Source organism: Corvus hawaiiensis, chromosome 2 (assembly GCF_020740725.1).
Source record: "Corvus hawaiiensis isolate bCorHaw1 chromosome 2, bCorHaw1.pri.cur, whole genome shotgun sequence".
NCBI classification, from domain to species: domain Eukaryota; kingdom Metazoa; phylum Chordata; class Aves; order Passeriformes; family Corvidae; genus Corvus; species Corvus hawaiiensis.
Genome location: NC_063214.1, coordinates 36,922,092 through 36,945,766, shown reverse-complemented (window position 1 = coordinate 36,945,766; position 23,675 = coordinate 36,922,092). Strand labels below are relative to the sequence as shown.

At 38.5% G+C, this 23,675-nt stretch overlaps 1 protein-coding gene and 1 long non-coding RNA gene across 12 annotated transcripts in view; one reads left to right on the top strand and one right to left on the bottom strand.

Annotated features, from left to right (window-relative positions):
• DLG2 (discs large MAGUK scaffold protein 2) overlaps positions 1-23,675 on the bottom strand; it is a 1,000,200-nt gene that overhangs the window by 971,973 nt on the left and 4,552 nt on the right. For all 11 annotated transcript variants that reach the window (XM_048294433.1, XM_048294432.1, XM_048294434.1 and 8 more), the window contains exon 3: positions 10,384-10,515. In XM_048294433.1, the coding sequence (XP_048150390.1) occupies positions 10,384-10,515 (132 nt within the window). The remainder of the gene's footprint in view (positions 1-10,383; positions 10,516-23,675) is intronic.
• The window catches only part of LOC125321503, a 38,904-nt gene that overhangs the window by 13,792 nt on the left and 1,437 nt on the right, over positions 1-23,675 (top strand). Inside the window, exon 2 of the long non-coding RNA XR_007201562.1 lies at positions 16,042-16,273. This is a non-coding gene — a long non-coding RNA (uncharacterized LOC125321503). The remainder of the gene's footprint in view (positions 1-16,041; positions 16,274-23,675) is intronic.

Sequence of the window (23,675 nt, the reverse complement as noted above, 5' to 3'; positions counted from 1 at the left end):
GTTTGGAAAGATACTCCCCCACAACCATTTCTCCTGTAGGTACTTCAATTCTGGAAAGGCAGTGAATCTCCTTACAAATTCCCATATTCCTATATATGAATGTAAAAATACACTATTATATATGTATGTCTACATATATGTGTGTATATATATCATGAATACATGTAATTTGCAAGTAAATAAAAATTAATTAATTAATTAATACACACACACACACATATATACATACGTATCACCAGAATTTTTGGTGGGAGAAGCCAACAAGGGCACTCTTGAGCCACACCTGAAGTGGAGGCAGAGAACCAGCCCAAAACATGCAATAAGGCAGTGGCAGAGCCAGGATCTGGAAGAGAGTCCTTCAAACAAAGCTTCTCTGCCACCATCTGCTCTGACATTTCCATTATCAGTAGCGCATGGAAAATGATGGTGATCCAAACCCCAGTACCTTCAATAAATATGCCTTCAAAATATTTATTTTGCAGTAGAAACCATCTAGTTCATCTGAACCATCTAACTATTGGGAAAAAAATCAGGTCTAAGAGAAAGGAAGCAGCACTTTTGGTAGTGTCAGCATCTCTAAAAGCTCAGTCAGCAAAGGCTGATGTGGAAGTGTCCAACAGTTTTCACCTTGGTTTAAAACATGTGTGTTATCAATACCATCACACAATGGAAATTATGAAGAGAAGCCCTCTTTATCGTCCTTAAAGTCTAGGAAGTAACTATGAAAAATTAATTCCAAAACACTTATTCCAAATAAGGTTGCCAAAGTGCTCCCAAAGTTAGAAAGTGTCACACTTTACGTGTATGGTTACACACCACTTTTCCCTCTGCTCTGACACTTGATTCAGTATACAGAGTGGGCCTGCTCTGGGAAAGCTGCCTGTGCAACCTTTGCACCATTTATCTGAGGAGCTGAAAGGCTGAGAGCAATAAGAAGATTTCTTGTGGGTTCTTTAGCTTAAGAGCATTAAATGCCACCCTGGGAATTAGATCCTACCCCTGACTCCTACTGATAGTCTCACTGTGGTCAGAAAGTCACATACACAGTATTTTTCAAAAATGATCAAATGATCCTCATGTTTTAAGTACCCAAAATGGGACACTGAGACAGTCTTGCTGGAATGGTGACACTCCCTGTTGCAGCTGGAGCTGTGGTCAGACATGGGAAGTGGTGCATGTCGTGATGTATCAGGCAGAAGAGTCTCAAATCAGGCCTCGAAAATAAGAAGATATTTTTACTTCTGTTTCTCAGGGCTTCAGTACCACCTCTGTAGCACCTTTCACAGAGTAAATAATGATGGGAAAGCAATGGAGTAAATACTTGCTCATGAGCTGAGTCCTGCCCCTTCTGCACACTGAACAAAGCAGGATTTTTGAAGAAAACAGGTTTCAGGTCAGGTAAATAAGAAGTATCACACTGTGTGTATGTACAGGACTTGAACTCCGTTCACCAAAACTGGCTTAGTTATAGCACTGCCCTCTGATCACTTACCTAATTCTCTTCTGTTCACATTGTTTGGAAATACTACATCCTTTCTGCATAACATAACATAAAATAACATAATGTAACATAACGATGTTACTATAAAAACTATTTTCTATTTCTAAAGCCTGGGATTTTATGCAATGGTACCTTAATGAGCTACCTCAGCAGCTATTCAAAGCCACACAACAATGATGACAAAATGGAGGCAGGAGACAACAAATTAAAGACATAAATTCAATCTTCTTTGCAAAGAGCACATAATTATCTCAGAGGCAGATCAGGGTGACAGAACACTAACACGACCACAGAAAATGGACCTCATGACAGAATCAATGTACAGTGGGAATGAACAACACAGTCTGCAGCGTTTCTTTCAAGACACACTTTAATACTAAACAGAGCTCCCAAGTACAGAATAATACCTAAGCAAACTGCAGCACAAGTTTGAGATAAATACAATATCCACAGTTACCTGCCACTATATATATATATATATAGACACATATATTCACAAATATATACAGGAATGTGTATCTAAGATTAACTAGTCTACTTTCATGCATCTTACTGTTCACTGCTCAATCCCAACTGCACTTAAATCACTCCAATCAGTATTTTTCACTGACTCTCACAACACACTGGAAGCACAGGGCTAAGTAAAAAGAGTACTGAGATTCCAAAAGATCCACCAGGCAATAAACTTGGCTCATTTATAACAGCTTTGAGAAACATAAGGTATAACACTCTTCAAGGCTAAAATGGTTCTGTGATTTCAAAATTACCGTGCAGTTTCTTACAAAGTTATATTCACTGAACAAAAGCCACATCACAGTCTAGCCTAAAATGACTCTGCAGGCCAAAACGTAAGAGAGGGAGAATGGCTCTGCTATTTTAGAGACAAAAATAAACATTGGGATTAGTGGTGGAACAGCTTGCTCCAGATTATTTTCTTCCATTTTATTAGTAGATGTACAAACTACATTAGCAAGATATAAATCCAGCCTTTCTTTCTTTAACACCAAAAGAAAATCATCTATCTCAATGTTCTTTTACATTCTGTCTGCCTGAAAAAGGAAACTGCATTATTCAAATAAAACCAAATTATCTAAATGAATCTCTTAATAATTTGTCTCTAGTTCTCATGACAAACCAACAATAAAGGGCTATCCCTATTTATTGCAAAGAGAAAGAAAAGCTTCACATTGGGACAGCAGCCACACAACAACAGCTGCTGCAACTGCATTTTATTAATTCTAATTATACACAGAATCCATATGGCCAAGATGCACTTTAAAAAAAAACAAAAACAAAACCAAAAAAACTACAGAAACAAAAACCAGCTTTTATTCCTTGCTGGATATTGAAAACCCACAACCTCAACACTCATCACATTGCTCATGTTAAAAATGGTTTGTTTCCAATGCACAGCTTTTGCGTTTCAAATAAGAAAAGTCCCCAAAGGTTCTAAATTCCTTATCTGAGATGGAAATGTTATCATTCATGGGTTAAAAGGCAGCAAAACACAAACAGAGGGTTGCATTAGGATTACAAGTGATTATGTATTACCCAGGTTGTATCAGCGCTGTAATCGCTTTCTTCTTGTACTCAGATAGGCTGAGAATCCAGCTACAGACCTTGGCTGGGATCTTCTATTTATCAGAGCTCATCAGCATTCACTCCCATAAATGCAAGAGGTATCAGAGCTTTGGTTTTGCATTGAGGTCTTTCCTGGTAATTCACAAGTTTTATTAAAATTCTTTCAAATAAAAACTGATTTGGGGTACCCACACAAGATTCCCACATCTTTGCAGAGACACCTCCTCTCAAGGTGGAAAACAGCTTTAATATTAAGAAGCTGGCTACTCACATCACCAGGCTGGCCAGCAAGAACAGGGAGCACCATGCCCTTGCTCTCTTTGCTTCTCATCTCTAACCAGTAGGACATCACCCTAACATCCACTAAGTCCCAAAGACTAAAACAATTCTGAGAAATATTTCAGCTCCTCCATCACATGCACAACTAAGGAAAACTGGGTAACATTTCAGACTTCAGTGGAACACAAAGGTTGCCCAGAGAGGTTGTGGGTCTCCTCCCCTGGAGATATGCAAAAGCCATCTGAACGTAATTCTGAGTAACGTCCTCTGGGGAACCCTGCTTAATCTCGGAGGTTGGACTAAGTGATCTCCACTAGGGATACTAGGGGTCCATTCCAACCCGACCCATTCTGTGAGTATGCTCACTATATATTATTCCACATTATACTCACAATATATATATTCCTCTATAGCAACATGATGTATGTCTGTCTGTCTTCTTTCTCCATGTGCGCCCACCTGTCAGCTCTCACCAGCTAACTTTGAACCCTCTGTCCAATGTCAATGCAACCTGAGAGAAGCAAAGAAGCCTTATTTCCTCCAAAGGATCCACAGGCACCATGGGTTGGGAGGAATTATAAGATTGAGGGAAATTATAACAATGCAGGAGAAATTGCACTGCCATGGAAGCAAAAACAGCAGTGGGCCAAAATCCACTCAAAACCAGTTACAACAGATCTGCCCTGCTTTTCTTTCTTCTTAACAAATGGTTCACTCCCTATGACCAGACTTTCACTGGAGAATTGCAAGGGTTAGTTCCTCCAGCTGGCTGCAATCCAGCCCCCAGCTCATAAAAAAATAGATCACACAGCTTCAAACCATCCCAAAGATTGAGCACTGCTACCTTTAGCTTTTTTGAGAGAAAGCACAAATTTGCTTACTAAGAGAATTGGACTTCAAGAATAAAAGCAGCTGCAGCTGTCTTCAGGCAAAACAAAAGCTGCCCTTGAATTTAAATTTCAGTTCTGCTGTAATTTATGCCGCAACAAAGAAAGATGCCAGTTTGGGAAAGTAGGACTCTGTGCAGAGTAATAACAGGCTTCCCTATTGTCAGAGATGTCATTTGAGCATCTCTCAAATGTGACAGAGCACTGAAGAGGTTTTGCACATTTCTTTTGCTCCTCGACATTTGTAATAGCCAGGGAGGGTTTCAATATTTTTAGATACAGCTATAGAAGAATCTGTATTTCTCAGTCAGCGAAGGTCTGATTATAGATTTCTGGAAGAATCACCCCAACACGTGATCCCAGGCAAGAAAAGTCAATGGGGGTTTTATTCTTTGATTTCATGAATGCTGGATGTAGGCCCTCGGCAAGAGGATTGCCTAATGTCCCTGGGCTGGACACAGGCATGGCTGCACTGGATGAACACCTGAGGAATTCAGCATTGTTACTGGAGGTAAAACAGCCTGACATGACCAAAAACCAGCTCACTAAGTCTAGAGAGCAATGACATAGGAGACAAGTGACCTTACATCCAGGAGCACTGCAAGTAGTTAAGCACACTGAACATATGAGTGGGCTGAAAACATCTACCAAGAGCAAGCTTGGCAAGTATGAATAGGTAACACCCAATTGTGCTTTCCTGTTGAAAAGTTTCCCAGCACAGCAATTCATTTCATGTCCTTCTGGCTCCTGAAACACTGACACAGCACTGAGTGTTGAAACATGCTTCCTCCTGTGGACTGAGCAAGATGGGTAGTAGTGACAGTCACCATCGCCTCACTTCAGAAGGGTGACTGTCAAACAAGTTCTCCATTTGGCTTTCCTCAATACTAGCAGCTTGACCAGGAACCTTGTGACATTGGACATTGCCTTGTTTTCTGTGGTGCCGTGAATGCTAAATCTCATGTCTGCGCAAAGGAAGAAGTACGAAAGAGGTCTTGGTGGTTGTGAAGAAAAGCCTGAAAATATGACAGCAGCGTTTCTTAAAGACAGATCACAGGAGCAGACTGTAACAGTAGTATTTAATAGATTATTTACATGCCTTTTGTGCAAATCTCAGGGCTACCATGTACAACCAGCACTCCATTTTTACACTTGCTGGCATCTAAAATCATTCTTCACACCTACTTTGGTACAGGCTCCGTCTCCAGCACAGGGCTGTGATGCAGGTCTACTTTTCTCACTGTTTATCCTGTTGTTCATACATCTATTCCCCAGTGTTGACCCAACTCCTTCCCTCTATTCTCAAATTTCGTTTAAAGAGTTTCTCCTTAAGCACAACATGCCTAAACAAATTCCTTGTCTTCCCACTATTCTCCTATATTTTCTTCTTCTCTCTATATAGTCAACAGTGTAATTATTCTTCTCAGCATTAAAGCCTACATAATGTGGGGGACATTTTCATCATTATTCTCAGTTAGCATGCCTAGCTATGCCTATCAAAATCTCATTTTTCATTCTTAGAGTTTTCCTTTTATGACAGTAACATGTTCCAGCATTCCATCATTACTCAGATGATACGTTCCTCTCCAGTTTTTTTCATATCTAAACTATCCAGAAATTTAACCATGGCCCTAAGTGCAAGAGAAGTGTCAATCCCAGCTCACAACTTTGTAGACACAGAGATCAATCAAATTAGGACAAATCCACAGGAAACCAAGTTCTTGGTTTGCTTCACGCTTGCTATAATAAATATTTGCATTTCTTGAAGTCTGTGCTATTTTTAATAGATACATATGACCTAAAATAATTAAACCAAAGGGAAACTTGCTTTAGATCTCTGAAATGTCCTCTTTATATACCCTATCTGTCCTAGGCACCTTCCAGTAACATGGAAGAATACAAGGTTTAACTAGATCTCTGGAATTTTGGAGACTAATACAACACTATTGAGTTATACATCCACTTCATTTACACGAACTTTTAACAGAAAAGTGAGATGTGATCATAGAAGAATCATCTGAATTCCTTTTTGACTTGGTTTAAAAGACATGATCACTCTTTTCAAATGGGGTGTTATAACAAGGTTTATTTAGAAGTGAGCTGGATGAGGAAAAGAGTCTAAAAAAACCCACTTACTGGAAATGTAACATTGTATCCTAAGTCTCTAAGCACAGGCTGTGACACAGATGATGAGTAAATTCTGTAACAGTAATGTTTACTACAGCAGTTTTTAAGATGAGCAGTTTTAGAACATCTGCATTATTTTGCAGAAATGGTAGAATACCATTAAAAAAAAAAAGGTGAATGCAGATTTTAATTGGAAATATGGCATTTTAAAATTCAGGCAAAGTTACGCAAGCATGAGAAAAAACCGTAAGACATGGTTTCAAAGTCCTCAGGAAATACGTCACCCACTGCAGATTGGGTTTATCCGAATTTTAGAAAAACCTATTGAGATTAGTTTTTACCTAATACTGCATAAGATGATTACAGTTATTTATGGCACTTTAATTCCTACTAGAAACAAATGATGTTTTATAGAGATGTATCTACAAAAAAACCCAAACAACCCTGACATAAACCTCTTTTATCCATTCTCATTCCACAAAACCGCCCACTAAGCTGCAGAATCATGCACTTTTCTTAATGAAATGAAGGCTAGACAAATATATAGCAGAGGTTTCTAGAAATAAATTGTACTAAACTATGTACTGCATTATTAAAATTGATTAAGTTTCCTAAAGAACAGAACTGGAACAAAAAATGTTTGGTTGTTTTGACACATCCAGATGACTATTATTACTCTCTTTCATGATTTCCCTTTTTTATCTCAGCACGATGTCTCCAAGATGCCCCATTATGAGACAATCCCAACAAATGAGGCATCTGGATTTCTGGAGGTTTCATTTCCTCTTCCTTGAAGGGTTTTAAAAATGTTCACATCAGAACAGGTGCTACAATTTAAGAGAACATTGTGATTTTACTATCAGCTAGCTACAGACAACCCTACAAAAAAAAAAAATCCTTACAAGCTCCTAACAACATCATAACTCCTCACTGCCCATAAAAGAATTGGTAAAATCCTTCAGGTGAAAGAAATCTAGAACTAACTTAAGAGTAATGTCAATATCTAAATTCACGTTCTTCCCCTTGCACACTCCTTCTGAAGAGTTTCTCCTCCTCCCTCCTCTTAGGGCTGGATTTTCAAAGCATTGTGTTTGGGCCACTGGAGTGCAAATGGGACTCCAGAGACTGCAGTTCCACATGTCACTCTGAAAATGTGCCTCTTAGCTACTAACTTGGCTGCCACTGAGCACAGGCACTCTAGCAAGAAGTCCAGCAACAAGAACAGCCCGAAGGGAGAAGGAAATGCTTTTGAACCCAAATTAAAATGTAAAATGACAGTCCTTCAGTAATCCTTCTGTAAATCACTTACAGAACTTTTCCTTACATAATTGTAGTGGCTTCTTGCATGTGTAGAATATACACAAGAAAAATATTGAATCTTCCTTTTTCTCATGTTACTCCACTGTTCAGTAGTCCAAATTTAATATTTATGAAACACATTGAAGATAAAATAGTTATGCACACTTTGAGAACTGAAGTTCAAAGATGGCTGAATCAAATCAGCATAATAACAGAAGCATAAATTTGAGAATAAAAAGAACTAGACAACACTAGATTTGAAAAATTACTCTATTATTATTTTTCTTTATCTGTTCTTGTTATACTTGATTTAAGACATCCTACAGATTTTTAAAGCCTTTTGGAAGTTAACAAGAATTGAACTCACACTTAAAGAACTGAGATAGTCAGAAAAGATGAATCTATTTATAAAGGAACCAAATTCTACTGAAGCTGTAGGACCTACAAAAACTGAATTTGGCACATAAAATTATGTTAACTTTATTCCTGGTAAGAATGTGCATCTCTGCATCCAGGTTAATGATTCTGTACAAAAATCACATTTTTCATTAGTAGTTACAGCCTAAAAAGGTCAATCATTCTAGATAAAACCAATGTTTGACAGTAAATGAATTTTGGAAAGCAATTAACTCAGACTCTGAATATTAAGTCTCATTAAAATCAGGCACAGAAAAATGGACACTTTCAAGACCATTAGACATTCTGTAAATAAAAAGACAAAGGAACATTAGCAGCACAGAATTTAAAAAGTGACCAGAAGCTCTCCTTTAAGGTATTCCTTTGTGTGGTGGTCTGATTTATAGGTGAGTAGAGAAACCATGCCATGAAGCTAAAACAGATGTCATGGAAGTGGGATTTTTTTTTAAATACTCATTATGCAAGAATATCATTATTGATTGTGTAATAACATCATCTACCACACTTAAAATGTGTGGCATGTCTCCTCTCACTGAGGAGAGCTACCTCTTTAGTATTGTTCCAGAATCTAGACCAGTCAAGTAACAAACCAAATGTAATAATCAGAGACTTTGAGCACATCTTGCAATTCCCAAATCTCTTCTACAAAAGGAAGCATTTAAGAACAAGGAAAAGACATCTAAAGGCCCACAAATTAAAATGCTAACTTCTGTAACACCATACTCCTCACTCTGTTATTGTAGCAATCAAAGGATGTAAGTTCTTCTTTGGATTCAACCTTAAGGTAGCTACAATCACTTTTTCATTTCTGACGTGTAATACAACAACAGATATTGTAGCATAGCCACACACAAAGCAAACATGTTGTTAGAACACTTTGAAGTATTCTAACTACTTCCAAGTAGTGCAGAAGTAAATGTACAGCTAATGTCACTTCCGTGACTGGTGTATTTCTTCAGCACACACTTCTATATCCACAGTCACCTTCATAAAAACAATATAGAAACATCCCATCTTCTTTTTTTTCTCCTTTTTTTTCAAATCTATTTACAACTATATGGTAACTTCAATTCAATTATTAATCTATTTCTTTTTTTAAAGCATACAGAACAATTAAAATTGTGTAGAGTTCATAAAATAAAGCTAATCACTTTAAAGAAGCTGAGAAAAGTTACAAGTAAAATAGCACTAACATTAATTAATTCCATTTGCAGGAAATGTTAGAGACTGGTAACACACATTTATCACAGAAATTCCTGAAACTATTCCTGGACCTCTATTGTCTTCACAGTAATACTGCATTATTGATGTGCTTCTACTTTTATGACATATAATCAAAATTTTTCCACAGCTGGTCCTGACTGTAGCTCTGCAAGGAGCACAGTTGATACTCTGGCTTCAAACAGCCAGAAGTTGAAGGCTCATGTGCTTCCACAAACATAATTTGTGTTAGGAGATGCACCCTTGAGATGAGCTCCTCATAAAATGTGCAGATGTGTGTGAAGGAAGGGCTATGTAGTATGAGCAAGAGGGCAGAGGCAGGTAGAGCAAGGGAGATGCACAGTTATAGTCACCACTTCCCATGACTGGCAGCTCAGGCACAGCACAAGGAACAACAGGGATGCTAAGGCAAACAGGTATATTCATAACCTTGAAAACATTATATATAATAACTTACGGAGGTTGTTTTATATAAAGCTCCAAAACAACAAGCACTTGATTTTTTAACAACATTTACAAGATGAAATGCGGATCTTCAAGTAAGTGGAAGAAAGACTGATCAATACACCAGCATATCCATTTGAACACTGCAACGTCACATGAATGTGTCCTGGAGCAATTTTCTTGACACATTTTTGAGTTTCTCTGCTGACACTTTTCACAAAAGCATAATTCAAAAGACACAAAGATTTTCAATGCAACTTGGTGCCACTGAAATCAATTAGAGTTCGGCCTTTTACCTGTGGAGATGGCTTCATCTTCAGCTTTGCATAAGCAGTTATATCCTACTCTGATTCTGTACCATTAAGTAAAGCAAAGCAGCAAGGTTTAGGAATAACTATTCAATACCTTAACTTGTATTAGGTTTCTGTTACTCTTTCTTTCTCTGTAAGTAAGAAAATACCTTTGAAATATCAGGACAGAGTTTCTCCACAGAGAACCTGGAAGGATCATCTCAACATGCTTTTCATCATAAACACAAATTAAATAGTGACTAATAAGAAAGTTACTGGGTCTGACCTAGCTCAGGCCTCCAAGAGCATGCATCTAGTATTAAACATTAGTACCTACCTAGAAGTGCCTGAAACAAGCTGCTCTTAAAGATGCCCATCACCTTTCTGATGGCTTTTTTCAGCTGTTGCTCTTCTGGCTTCCGTAGTTTTTTGCAATATTCTTCCAGCAGCACTAAAGCTCGGTCAGTATCTAAAAAAAAACCGCAAGCACAACAATGTCTTTATTGGCTCTGGAAAGTACCTAAATGCTCAAATATTAACTACACATTTTGAGAGGCATTGTTCACACACGTAAGGAACATTTACAGCAAATGTTTATAGCATCATAAAATCACCTATGGTTGGAAAAGATCTACAAGATCGAGTCCAACTATTAAACCAGCACCACACCATGTTCCCCACCAAACCATGTCCCCAAGTGCCACACCCACATGCCTTTGGAACACTTCCAGGGATGGTGACGTTTTTGCTTTCTGTCATCAGCTATATGTCATGAGCAATATAGGCAACACTGCACGGGAAAATGATCTTTGGAACAGCATCTATAACAAGTGCTCAACTTCCATTTATCCAAAACCATCTGGAAGCTATGGGGCCTGGACCAAATTACAACTTGCAGAAGCTACAAAATTATAGACAATAACCATTATGGATACCCATGCAGGAAAACTGGCTTTAAAACACATTCAGAGAAGACATGAAAGTGTTTGCTTTGCATCTGCAGCACTCAGTTCTCTGTTCTCTGACTGACAAATGTATATATGAAAGGCAGGTGTCCAAGAGTGAGGCTGGTTTTTTCTATTCCCTCAATACATAAAATTGCTATCTACCTCTTTGGAAAATGAGACTTTGATAGCAGACTTTCATCCATGTGCTGGTTCAAAGAGAGCAATCCAGCCTTTCTGTAAGAGCCCAGAGGAACAGAGCGCTGTTTCTCCTGCTGCTATTATCTTTGTGTAGTCACTTGCCAAGAGCATGAGTGACATAAAATTGCATGAAATCCAAACATTGCCATCTTACAGATAAGAAAATAGAGGACCATGGAGAATCAGACTTCATCTAGCCTTCTCCCCATCCCAGCTAGATCCCAGAAATGTACACAAACATATGTATGGCACTGAAATATCTGTACACACTTTTGTAATTGTATTGCCACCAAGTTTTCCGTAAGATTACCCAACACTAAAAAAAAAATCAAATTAATAATTATAAGCACTTGCCTCAATCTAAATTTCTCATTTCTTACACTAGAGTTCAATGCAAGTTTCATTACTAGGAGAGGGTCAGATTCCTCTGGTTAGACTAAATTTAACAAAGTAGTGTAAAATGCTTGGAAAGCCAAAAAAAACCTTTTACAATTCTTTTCTAAATAACTAAAAGAAAGCTTCTTTTTCACTGTATAAAGATTGACTGTCTTTGTTCAGGGTCTTGATGACCCCTGTAATATAGGCCTTGGGATGTGACAAGCAGGTGAGTTCACATTAGAGGCAGAGACATGATTTGTATTCTGTAACCTGACTACATTCTAAAATTTAAAAAGGGGAAAATTGTAATCAATCATTAAAGTCTAAGAAGATGCAACTTTTTTCTTTCGCCTCACAGAAATTCTAGCTGGTCACAGGCATTTTATCAGAGAAATGAAAAACCTAATTAATAAAAAGGAGTTTTATTTAAATGTTTTTATATGTGCACAGACATATGCATATAATATATAGAATCATAGAATCATTAAGGAAAAGAGCTCCAAGATCATTGAGTCCAATCTTATGCATATATCACATAGATAGGAAGATTAGGGAGCATTTTGTAGCAGCATAGACATTATTATAATGGAGAAGCTCACAATTCTCTGCTTTAATCCCACCTTGACAGGGGTCTCCAAGACGAACCCCTTCTTTCTATGAGAGCCGTCCTTGGGGCAGGTAAGGATTAGGCAATTGCACCTAGGACCACTTATAACCCACAGAGAGAGAGAGAGAGAGATCAGCTCTTTTGAAGGCCACATCACAATACCTGAGCTGGGCTTCCATCACAAACCATCCAAATCAAAAGCACAGCCTTGAAAGAAAGCTCTGGATCCAAGTGGGATATGGTTGGGTACAAAGAACTACTTCTAGCTCAGCTGTGAGCTCAGCTTCTTTTGCCTTGAAAACCCCAATCATATTATACCTTTTATTGACCTAATGACTGTGCCTGACCCACCTGTGGCACCTGTACTTTCACTGATACACGGAACGTTCTGGACAGCCTCAACGAAATAATTATCCTGTAACTTAAAGCATGGGTTGGAATCAGTAATACACCTTCTCCCAAGTACAGACATGGATACGTAATGAATCCATGGCTACTTATATTAAAGTGAAGCAGCAGAGTGGTGGAAAACCACTGCAAAGTATCCAGTACTGAGGACACATTTTAAGAGTGCGCCAAGAAATTAGGAAAATAGGATGCAAATGCCTTTTCCACATCAGGGATACCACTCCCTCTTTCTTCGTGACTTGGTGAAACATTTCCTCCTTCATCAGTCATTCCTTTCCTGAAGTGCACAGTTTGTATTTAAAAAAAAACCAGCTACAAAAAGTAGCATCATTTGGGGATATGAGCAGTTTTTATTTTCACTTGAAATATTATTTTTCAATTCATGAAGATGAAAGAATTCTATTTTTTGTTTACCCCAGAAGAGTCCTAAACTCTACAAACTGAACAACCAGCAACAAAGCACAGTTCTAGTGCCAAATCTAAATCCCAGATAAATCCCAGATCAAGTAATGATCTTCCTGCCTAATTTTCCTCTCTAGCTTTAATAGGATACATTAATTTTTACTCCATCCCTAAGCTCCAGCATGGAGTTGCAACCTTTTCCTGCACAATCTCACTTGGCAGCAGCGTATCTAGCTTTCCAAATAACCTGTGATGGGTGACATGTGCTGGGAGATTCAATCAGGATCCCCAGGAATATCCCGACCAAGAGTATTTTAGCGTGTCGGGGAGAGGGGCCGTGCAACCATTCCTACTGGAGCAGTCCTGAAAAGCCAAGGGATTTATGGAGACTATTCGAATCTCCAGTCAATTTGTCACCCAATTAGGCTTTCAAAAAAGAACTTCCCCCCTTCTTGATGAGCTATCCTGGTTATAAATTACTCAGAACTAGATCTTCATATGGATTTGACAGTATTTATCATGCCAGGGCACAATCCTGTTCAGCACCAGCACAGCACATTCCTACCTCTGCACAACACAGAGCAATAGGAAATAATGTAATAAAATGGCACAGCTGAAGAATGCTCAGTACTCTCCCCAAAATAGTAACCACTGTCAACTCCCAGTCATACCCAAAAGAGATGAGGACATCCAATAATTTTTCCTTTGCAGCTACAAAGCTTAAGTACTATCTGGTTGCAAGAATGGACTGCCTGGACTGCAACACAATAGTCAAATAAGAACCATATTTCCTGCCACCCAGTTAAGTGGAAGTTTCTGAATCTGAATTCCCACACATTCTTTTCATCAAGAAGAATGAGAGATTGGTGGCTTTCATGAGGGACTGAATCACTGTATACATTACAATATCCAGTGAAGCACACGGTTAATTTATAGCAGCCAAAATAAGTCCCGTACCTTACAGAGTATATCAAAAATGCAACCAAAAAGTCTTTGTACTATGGTATCACTATTCTCCAGTAGTAATACCAAAAACAAATTTAAGTAAGACAACAAATCCACTGAACACACAACTTAATATCCCAAGAGGTGGGCCTCTGTGTGGATCCTGAGTAGGTCCTTTGTCTGTGAACAAAAGATCACTGAAAAGTCAGCATCAGCTGTGCCCCATGAGGCCTGCTGGACATAACTCTAATTTTTTTTACGGCTTCTTTGTATTTAATAACACTATTTTTAAATTTATCCTATTGGCTTTGAAAGACGACTTTGACAAGAACCATTCAGAAGATACAGTCCCACAAAAACACACTTATATTCTTAGAGTTAGTAAAAGCATTATTGTTTTGTTTCAATAAATCATACTCAAAACATCTTAATACAATTGCAAGGAAAAACCATGAGGAATAAAACAGCTTTTATGGTCCTGCAGGATCTTGTCTAAGAGCTTATCAGTTAATCCAAACTAACTCACAATTCTGTAAATTCTATTGCTTTATCACTCCGTAATTTTTTAAGCGGTTCAGGAATCTTTATGGTTTATGTTACTGATCAGGGAATGGGTAATTGCTACAATACAGCAAATCAGAGATCTGTTACACTGACATGAAACTATAGAGCAGTAGCTTTTCTTACTGGACTCCCTTGGAAAACTTTTTCCTTCCTCCCTCAGTCTAAAGTTTATCACACAAGGAATTACTCAATTTTTCTTCTACAGAATGAGTCTCTGCTTAACTTACTGTATTGATCTATGTAAGAAACAAAAAAGAGGCAAATCCTTGGAGTTATTATTCTAGATGGGATCATTACAGAATACTCCACACTTCAGAGTACCCACACTATATATAGACTTTTCTGTCATGTTGATTTTTAAAGCTCAATAAGTAGACATTTATGCCGTAGAGTTAAAGTAATCTGTTGGGGCAATGCTTATACATCTGATGAAACAAATACAAAAATTGTATATAAAATTGTATAGAAAACCCAAATTATATTGTAACAAAATGCAACTTCAGTATATCTTACAGACAAAAAGTTTTCCAGGGATACGGCCAACAGGAAATTAAGTCATACATTCAAGCACATACAGAGTAAGGTGCTCTAGATATCAGGAAAAATTAAATTCTCACCAATAAATTGTTTCCTAAAGCATTGCTCTTAAAATGTAAGCTACACATATGAAAGACTAAATCTGATAATTATGCATATTTAAAGTAATTCTGCAATAATTTTATCATCAACTTTACTAAAATGATGTCAAAATCAATTCTATCTATTTCTCAGGGTCCATATCCTAGATCTGGATGCCACTTGCAATACTAACCAGTACCTTGAAGCAGAAGGATTCCCTTCCTCTGCTGGTTTGTTTCTGAGTTTTTGCTACCCTCTCATGTTTTGCAAGCACATTTTCAGAATCACTTTGAAACTCCATATAGGCAAGGAGACACTATACTCACTGCAGTATTTACAGTAGAGTCCTGGTAGAGTTGAAGCATCTGCAGCTCTGTTGGTGTGGGCAGTTGTGTTGATTAAAAAGTTTTGTGCCTTCATACGGGACTGAGGATGACACAGCCATGCCTGCATGTGGCAGGTCACACAACACGCCATAAGACCCAGGAAAAAATGTTTCTTAAATATGTCCCAGATGTTTATTCACACTATTGATCCTTCAGATGAACTAAATACATTACATATGAAGATAATTTAGGCTTATCCATAAATTTCAACAACTAATAAGGAGAAGATTTAACTAACAGGATTAATTGAAACTATATGAGAAGATAAAAGTGATTTAAAAACCAGTCTCCAAGCAGTTCCATTTTCAATCCAGAGTTTGTTGAATGATGATAGCTCAAACCAAAGGAGAAGGTAATGGAAGCTCCACATAACTCAAGCAGATGCTGCTAAGGCCATGTATATGGCTATTTCCAAGCCATTAGAGCCCCTTCTGGCTGCAGCAAAGTCATATAGGCTGAACTCTATATGGAGCCATATATGTAACTGGCCAGGATCAGTCACTGATTTTGCACTCAAATTGTTGTGCTTTGAACACCCCCAGCCTGCTGAGAGTTGCTGCTGCCTTCCTTGGGAGTTTGATCCTGTCACCCAAATCCTGCTATGAAGCAAGGTAGCTCAGAAGATGGAGAGAAAAAAACGAAAATATGATTCCAAACTCAGCAAGTTCTGCCTTGCACATGGAAGAAATCGCAGTCAGCTGGTTAACAGTACCCTGCACCAGCACAAGAGAGTATCACTGCCTCTCAGAGTACCAAGTCCACCACAGCCTGTTGGTAAGTTTAGAAACATATTTACATTTCTCTCCTCCCACTGGCATCAGAGTTTGTGAATGAAAAGACTTTTGGGGTGCAACAGTGTGGGAAAATGTTAACTTAAATGAAAAATAAGGTTTCATCAGTGAGAGGTGTTTAACATTAATTGAGATCTAACCCTGAGTTGACAAGATAAAGTGGTTTTTATTTCAATTTCTCTTTTTTTTTTTTAATCTGCTCTTTTTCCTAAAAGGGATTTCAATTATCTTCCGACTTGCAAGTCTGTTGTAGAGGTGAATTTTAAAAGAAGAACACACCAACACATTTCAGGAGACACTTTCCAGGTTTTTGAGAACCAGAACTGGGAAAATGTAGGGCGGGCACTGAAGCAGGAAAAGCACGAAGAATGGTGGAGAAAAAACACAGGAGCCAAAATAGAAGTGAAAAATGGAACCAGAGCACCAGGAAAGGGAGTGAGGAAGTGTTCTCACTGAACTTTGATAACTTTAGAAGAAAAGGATCTCAAAAACTACTTTCATTTTGGAGAGTTCACACCTTCATTTAGATGACCAAAAGAGACAGAGGAGCAAACACTGTTCCCTGCCTCAGTTATTTAAAGATGTCTTGATTTGATTCTCTGGTCTGGAAATCTCAAAAAATTAAAATGAGTTTTTACAGATCAGCAGGAGGGAATGCAGTAGTTCCTAAGAAATTCCCAAGCAACCAGCCTTGGGACTGACCCAAGTCAAAACCATTAGTACCACATTTACCTTCCCTGATCTTCACACAGAACAGCAAACACAAAGGAATAAATCCTGCTAATACACAATGCTCTGTACCCACAGAGGAAAAGAGTAGAAAGCCAGTTAAATTTTAGAAAGAAATTCAAGAAACAGTACACTAAGATGGTTGAGAAAAACACAAGCTGTAGGCTCCCATGGTTCAAAGGACTTGAGAACTACTACACAAATGATAATCATAAAATATTTACATATAAACATCAATATGAGACACGAATAAATCGACCAGACTGCACAGAGGGAAAGCAGACAGGGAATATGTGTACAAACCAGAAAGCTCCCAGCATCTTGGGCCCTTCATCTCTGCAAGAGGACTTTAAACAACTATCAAGAAAATGCAGCATATGGGTTATACAGCCTTGAGGAAGCATAAGGCATGACGTATGTGACAATCACCCAGTGTGGTGAGCACTCACAACAAACAAGCAAAAGGGTTAAAAATAACAGCTTCTCAGGATATGCATGGCACATAAACCCATCTTCTGTCCTACTAGGGAAAACAACAGGACAGAAAAAGGGGGGGTAATCATCAAATGGATTACCAGGCAGGCTTGTTTCTGGGGTTTCAGCTTTTAGCAACCAGACTGGAACACAGAGGAGGCCAACACATGGCCTGTGAAGATTAATCTTGGGCAAGTGGAGAGTCTTTCAAGGAATATTTCAAGCTGAGGTTGCATTCTGAGTTGCCCTTGCTCTGCATTAACTTTAAAAGGTGACATCCCTAAACTAACTGTAGCCTTGGTGAATTCTCTGCACAGACTGCTTTCCTACAAAACACCAACTTAGGAACAGTTCCGTTGTGAAGCAGTGTTACTCTAGACCATGATGCTGCCAGCAGACAAGAAATGGGCCAGACAGACTGTAAGAACTGCTATGCAAGTACAACAGCAAATTTCTCAGAACAAGGCAGTATTACATGCCCAGGTATATTAAGGGGAAACCAGGTATCCAAATGCCTAGGCAAACTGAAGTAAGGAGGACAGGCAGCTTTGCATTGAACAGTGTTACAATGCAGTTGTATTATTGCAGGTATCTGTGGTCCACAGAGCTCATGGGAAAGGCTGCCACGGAACCACAAAAGTTGCTCAGCAGTCTCTTGCTCCAGAATATTGACTGGAGCAGATGATACAATACAGAGGGCTTAATGTTCTGCAAGTCAGATTGCTTTGAAGGGCAGGACTTGTGCTATAATGTCTCAGCTAAACTCTCTGAGAAACAGAACAGACAGACACCGAGAGCCTGGAGGAGCCCTATTAGGTTTTCAGTTTTCCTCTCTGCTGTGCAGAAGGACCAAGGCTTACACCCATCCCACAGATGGCATCTAATCGCACTGGTAACCTCCTACAACATCCACAAGATCCCTCACCATCGGACTTCAGTGCTTGAAGGTTCCAGTGTTTTCTTCTACTACACAAAAACAATCTTCTTTTTTTTATAAATCAGGACAAGTACTTGTCCTCCAGATGTCAATGTGTAAAGCAAAACAACATTATTCGCTTTACAGCCTCTTCTACACTTGTTTGATTTGTCATGTCCCTTCCCTGCTCAGTGTCCTTTTTCCCAGTTCCAGCCTCTGCAACTTTTATATACTGCTTACATTCCCAAAGCCTCTTATTCTCTTTTCTGGAATTAAATTTGTCTTAAACCACAATCTACAAACTCAGGCTGGAGACCCAGTAATGATACAGGAACACTGACTGGTGGATGGAGATGGACAGAGGAACTGTCAGCTTTATGAACCACCACACACACACACACACATACACACACAACCAGGGAAGTGATGTGTTCTTTTTTTGCTTATTTGTTAAGAATCAGACTTTTTGTCTAACTTACTATAAGGAAAACTAAGAAAAATTTCACTTATCAGTGTTGATTAGTTCAGCATAACCTTGTTGTCCATGTATCTTCACGCTTGATTTTACAACATATAACCACACATCTGTTCTGTTAAAATGCTGCCTTCGCACATTTTTTAGTTTTAAATATAATTCTTTAAACTTGACTAACTGTACTTACACAAGGAATAGGATAACTATATAAAGATCAGGAACTGGTTCAGCATAAACTCACAAACTTTACTCCAGAATTTCCGTAAATCAGAAAGGATTCTGAAAACCAAGTGACATTCCTGCTTCAGCACCCCCACATGGGACTATCTGACCCCTGCAATCCCACAGATACGCCTTGTCTACTCATCCCTGCCTGTAAACTAAAACTAAATCTTGAAAAAATAATCAGCATTTAGTGTATAATCTGTTAATCTTATGTATCACACTTCACCATAAGGAAGAGCCCACTTCTTATCAGGGGCTTATTCTGGGACCTGAATTCTTCCCACCACACCACTTTTTTTCAGAAGGGCTTTAGCAACTGCTGATATCACACCAGGACCATTCCTTTTTTCCAATGAGTTCTCTTTTCCCAGATATGTTGAAGGTAATGTGGGACCTGTTCACTAGCAATCCTTGCTCCAGTTTGGTGACCTGGCTACACCGGTGACCTGTTTGCGTTTCAGACAACAGAATGAGCAGATTCTGGGGCCTTGAGACTCCTTCCAAAACTACAGACACTCTGCAAGTACAAGCAGCTTCACCTGACCTTCTTGTTTCTGCCTTTCAAGTGTCACAATGTTAAAATCTAGGTGTACAAATGCTAATGTTAAAACAACAATGCAAATATGAAGGCAGAATGAAAAATGAAGCCACAAACCCTCAAAATGACATAGCACAAAATGAAAACCTCTTATTTATACAGCTGAATAAATGTAAATTGACATCTTAACACTGCAAAATTATCAGAGTGCCCTGCTTTGAAGAGCTTACAATCTAATTGAATGCAAGACACAAAACTAGTGGAACTTGATGTATAGTTGCAAGAGTAAAAACCAGGAGTTGCACACTTAGTACAGCAGCTCTGCATTTTTTTTTTCCTTTAAAAGAACATTCAGTATCAAAATAACAATAAATGTGAAAATTGGAGTGAGACAGAAAACTAACAAAAAGATGCCTGTTGAGGAATAAATAACTTCCAAACTAATACAAAAGAATCATTATACTGCATGAAAGAAAACAATTCAGTAACACAAATGTCTTTCTAGTGATGCAAAAAAATAACATGGAATGAGATCAAATTACCTTTATTTATTAGCAAAATAGGCATTATGGTCTTACATTTTCTCACATCCATGTTGGAATTTTTAATTTAAGAACCTTTGTATTATACTAGAATCTCCGAGTCAATAAAAAAACCCAACATGTGCCTTGAGGCAACAACACAAAATAAATTTTACATTTTGGATATTAAACAACTAGGTCTGTAGATTTGCAAAGCGTGGGTTGGGGTTGCTTGGTTGGTGTTTTTTTGCTTAAAAGCACAGCTTAGAAGACATCCACCTGCAAGGCAGTGTTAGCATAGTGCTCAACACCTAGAACTGAACTAGAAGGTACCTGGAATTATTCCACTACAGCATAATGTGAGATATGCCCATACAGTCAGGCAGGAAAAGAGCATTTGAAATCAGAAAAGATTGGTTTCTGCTTGTGAAACTGTAAATTGTCCAGATTCCCTCTTTCCAGGAAACTCTACATGATTCAATTCCCTGATAAATACACTTTGAAGGACGCATTAACCTCTTCAGCCCAAAAGTGGGGACAGACTTAAGGACAATTGCTCTGACTTGTTCTGGCAAAGAGTTTACTGTCACCAAAAACTCTTCTGGACCACATCCAATAAAGAGCAAATGTTTTCTTCACATATTTTGTATGTTTATTACTACTGTCATCACCCATCAGGTCAGGGCAGCTTTGCTGGCTCTTTCTGGGATGAATATGGCAGGAGAAAACATGATCTTTATTTCTATTTTTATAAAGCTGTTGTTTGGCACTGTGTTAATTTACAGTAAATACAAGAAGACACCACAGAGAAACAGACCTTAAATACTTTTAAGAAGCAGGAACCTGGTATGACGTGACCAAAATAAGCATATCTGAGCAAGGCAGATTTTCTCATTTTGCTGAAGCAGGGACTGCAAAATCATCTTTTATCACATTTGTCCACTAGTTACAAATTCAGCTTTTTCTCCATGGTTACCCTCTGACATCTAACTTGGCCATCTGGAACAAATTCAGAAGGAAAGAAGAGAGGATGAGAAGGAAAAAGATTATGCTTATAATGCAAGTCACCATTGCTTCTACTGAGCGCAATATGCACTTAACAGGAATGGAAGAGAGGATGCACAGCTGCCTCTTGTGCTTGTATCAACACTATGGTTGCTTCCAATTCCAGTGACTAAGAGTACAACAATTTATAACACTTTTTTCCCCACAAAAATAATGAATAGTGTTAATTTATAGCACTCACAGAACACACAGTGTCAGCTCTCATAAGTATCTCAGATAAGGAGATGTTTTTGCCACTAAAATTAATATGAGAGAATGAGACATCATCAAAGTGAGGTAAGTGAGTTATAGTGTGGTTACCCTGTGTTTTGTCTATGGGGAGAGAGAAAATGACAATTGTCCAGAAGGCAATGCAGATCTTAGGTGTCCTAAAATGCCCTTTGGAGGTGGATCTCTCTCTCTGATGACCAAAGGAACCCTCCAGGACAAAAAGCTGGGCACCTTGCATAGGTGAGGCAACTAAAATAGGATGGATCTGCATTAAACATCTGAGAAGTACCAGAATAACAACAGAGCTGAAAAACAGTTTAGATTTCACTATTCCCAGTCCAGAGCCCACTTAGCTTTGCAGTCTGCATGCATATAACAAAGGCTTGTTCTGTGTAATGCCCACTCCTATAGTCCTTTTGTGGGCAAAACACTTCACTGTTTCTCACAGTGGAAACAATATCTGGCTGGGAAAAGCTCACTGCCATAAAAGCAGTGACATCATTAAATCAAAGCTTTGTGGTGAAAATTGGCATGGTTTAGATAGTAATTTTCTGACACTTGTTTGTTTAACTCTTGGAAACCTAAAATTGTGCTTTCCACAGTCTGTAAACACAACTAAAATCTGCACTGCTCCCATTCAATTAACTGTAAAAACTGAGAGGTAGTTGAACAAAACTTGGAGTGAAGGATGTGGCCTTTTAGCCATGTACTTATTTGAGAATACTTATTCAGCAACTGAAAGGACAAAAATCTTGTAATACCAAGTACCTACTACAAGTGAAAGAGAAACAAAATTTCCAATATATGTTGGATTTGCTGCTGTAAGATGTAAGGAGCCTGAAACCACATTTGAGATTTTTGAGCACAAAAAGTTATGATCCTAAATTTAAATTTTGTTAGCTAAAAAGAAGCTGCCAGTTTCAAAGAGAATTAGGGCATGAATGGGAGCTAGCTTTGTCTGGTCTTTTATGAACTTTGCTTTAAAAGCTCCTGCTGAGTTGTTTTTAGACCCCTTCCTTTCAACAGACCAGCCACAAAGTCAGCATTACCACTACAAAATCCAGCATTTCATAGAACATATCTGTCTGATTCTTCTAAATGGCCCAGAAGTTGTCCACACGGGATCAGACAGACATGTTTTAATCCTTGACATTGATGTGATTAATAAAACATGTCCTGGAAGGCATTTTTTAATATAAAAGAAATGATGCAAAAAGTTGTTCATGACAGAATCAGCACATCTTTACGAACTGGCTACAAGGTGGGGCAAGTCAAGATGGTATTAGCAGGCCACAGGTTTCATCTGACTAAAGGTACAATCCCTCTCCCTTTGAGAGATGGAAAGTGGGATGAGGGTAGTACAAAACCCAACACCCACATATCTCTGACTGCCTAGACACAGCTAGATGTGCAAGGAGGATGACAGGGTAAGTCTAGAAGCACATGTGCAGCCAGGCACCCAGATGTGGGGGCTCCTGCCATCTCTGCGTGAATCACAAGCAGGGCTCCAAAACTGGAATTTGGTCTCCATCACAGAGGAGCATGGATTTAATTAGTTCTTCCTATCACTGTGAAAGACATGAATGAATTACAGTAACATTTTTGCTATTAACTATTCTGTTGATGAATCCAAAATATATGCAATTACAGATCTAAATATAGTCCCTTACAGTTAACAGAAATCAAGCTAAGTAACTCAGGAAGGGAGGGAGGGAGAGCAGACATCTAAACCCACGCAAAAACCTGACTTCACTTCTTCTGCATAGTAGTACTATTTTACTTTGAAGTAAAGCCTTCCTCAAGAAGTTCCATAATATTTCTACAAATAGTTCTATTCAGAAACATTCTAGTTTGCAAAAGTCAAGTAAAAATTAAGCAAAAATAATTAATTTATTTTCTTTGCAAAATTGTTCATCTCATTCCATCTCTAAATGGCACTGTCCAACAAATCATTTTATAACTACTGTCAGATGTCTGTCTTGTCTCATTTAAAACTTCAAGTGTACTTCAAAATTAGAGATGAGCAAAAGCCAGAGAGAAGAGTCCTTTGTTTAACTATGCAGCAGTAGTGTACCAATCCATACAATGTGTCACCCCATACCTAAAGAGAGTACATCCAACACCACAGGATACCCCATAGTCCCTTTCTAGCCTCACTTTTTGCTGAGACTGCCAGCAAGCATGTGAACTCTGTGAACATTCCTGGGAACTTGGAGCCTCATTGCCCTCCAC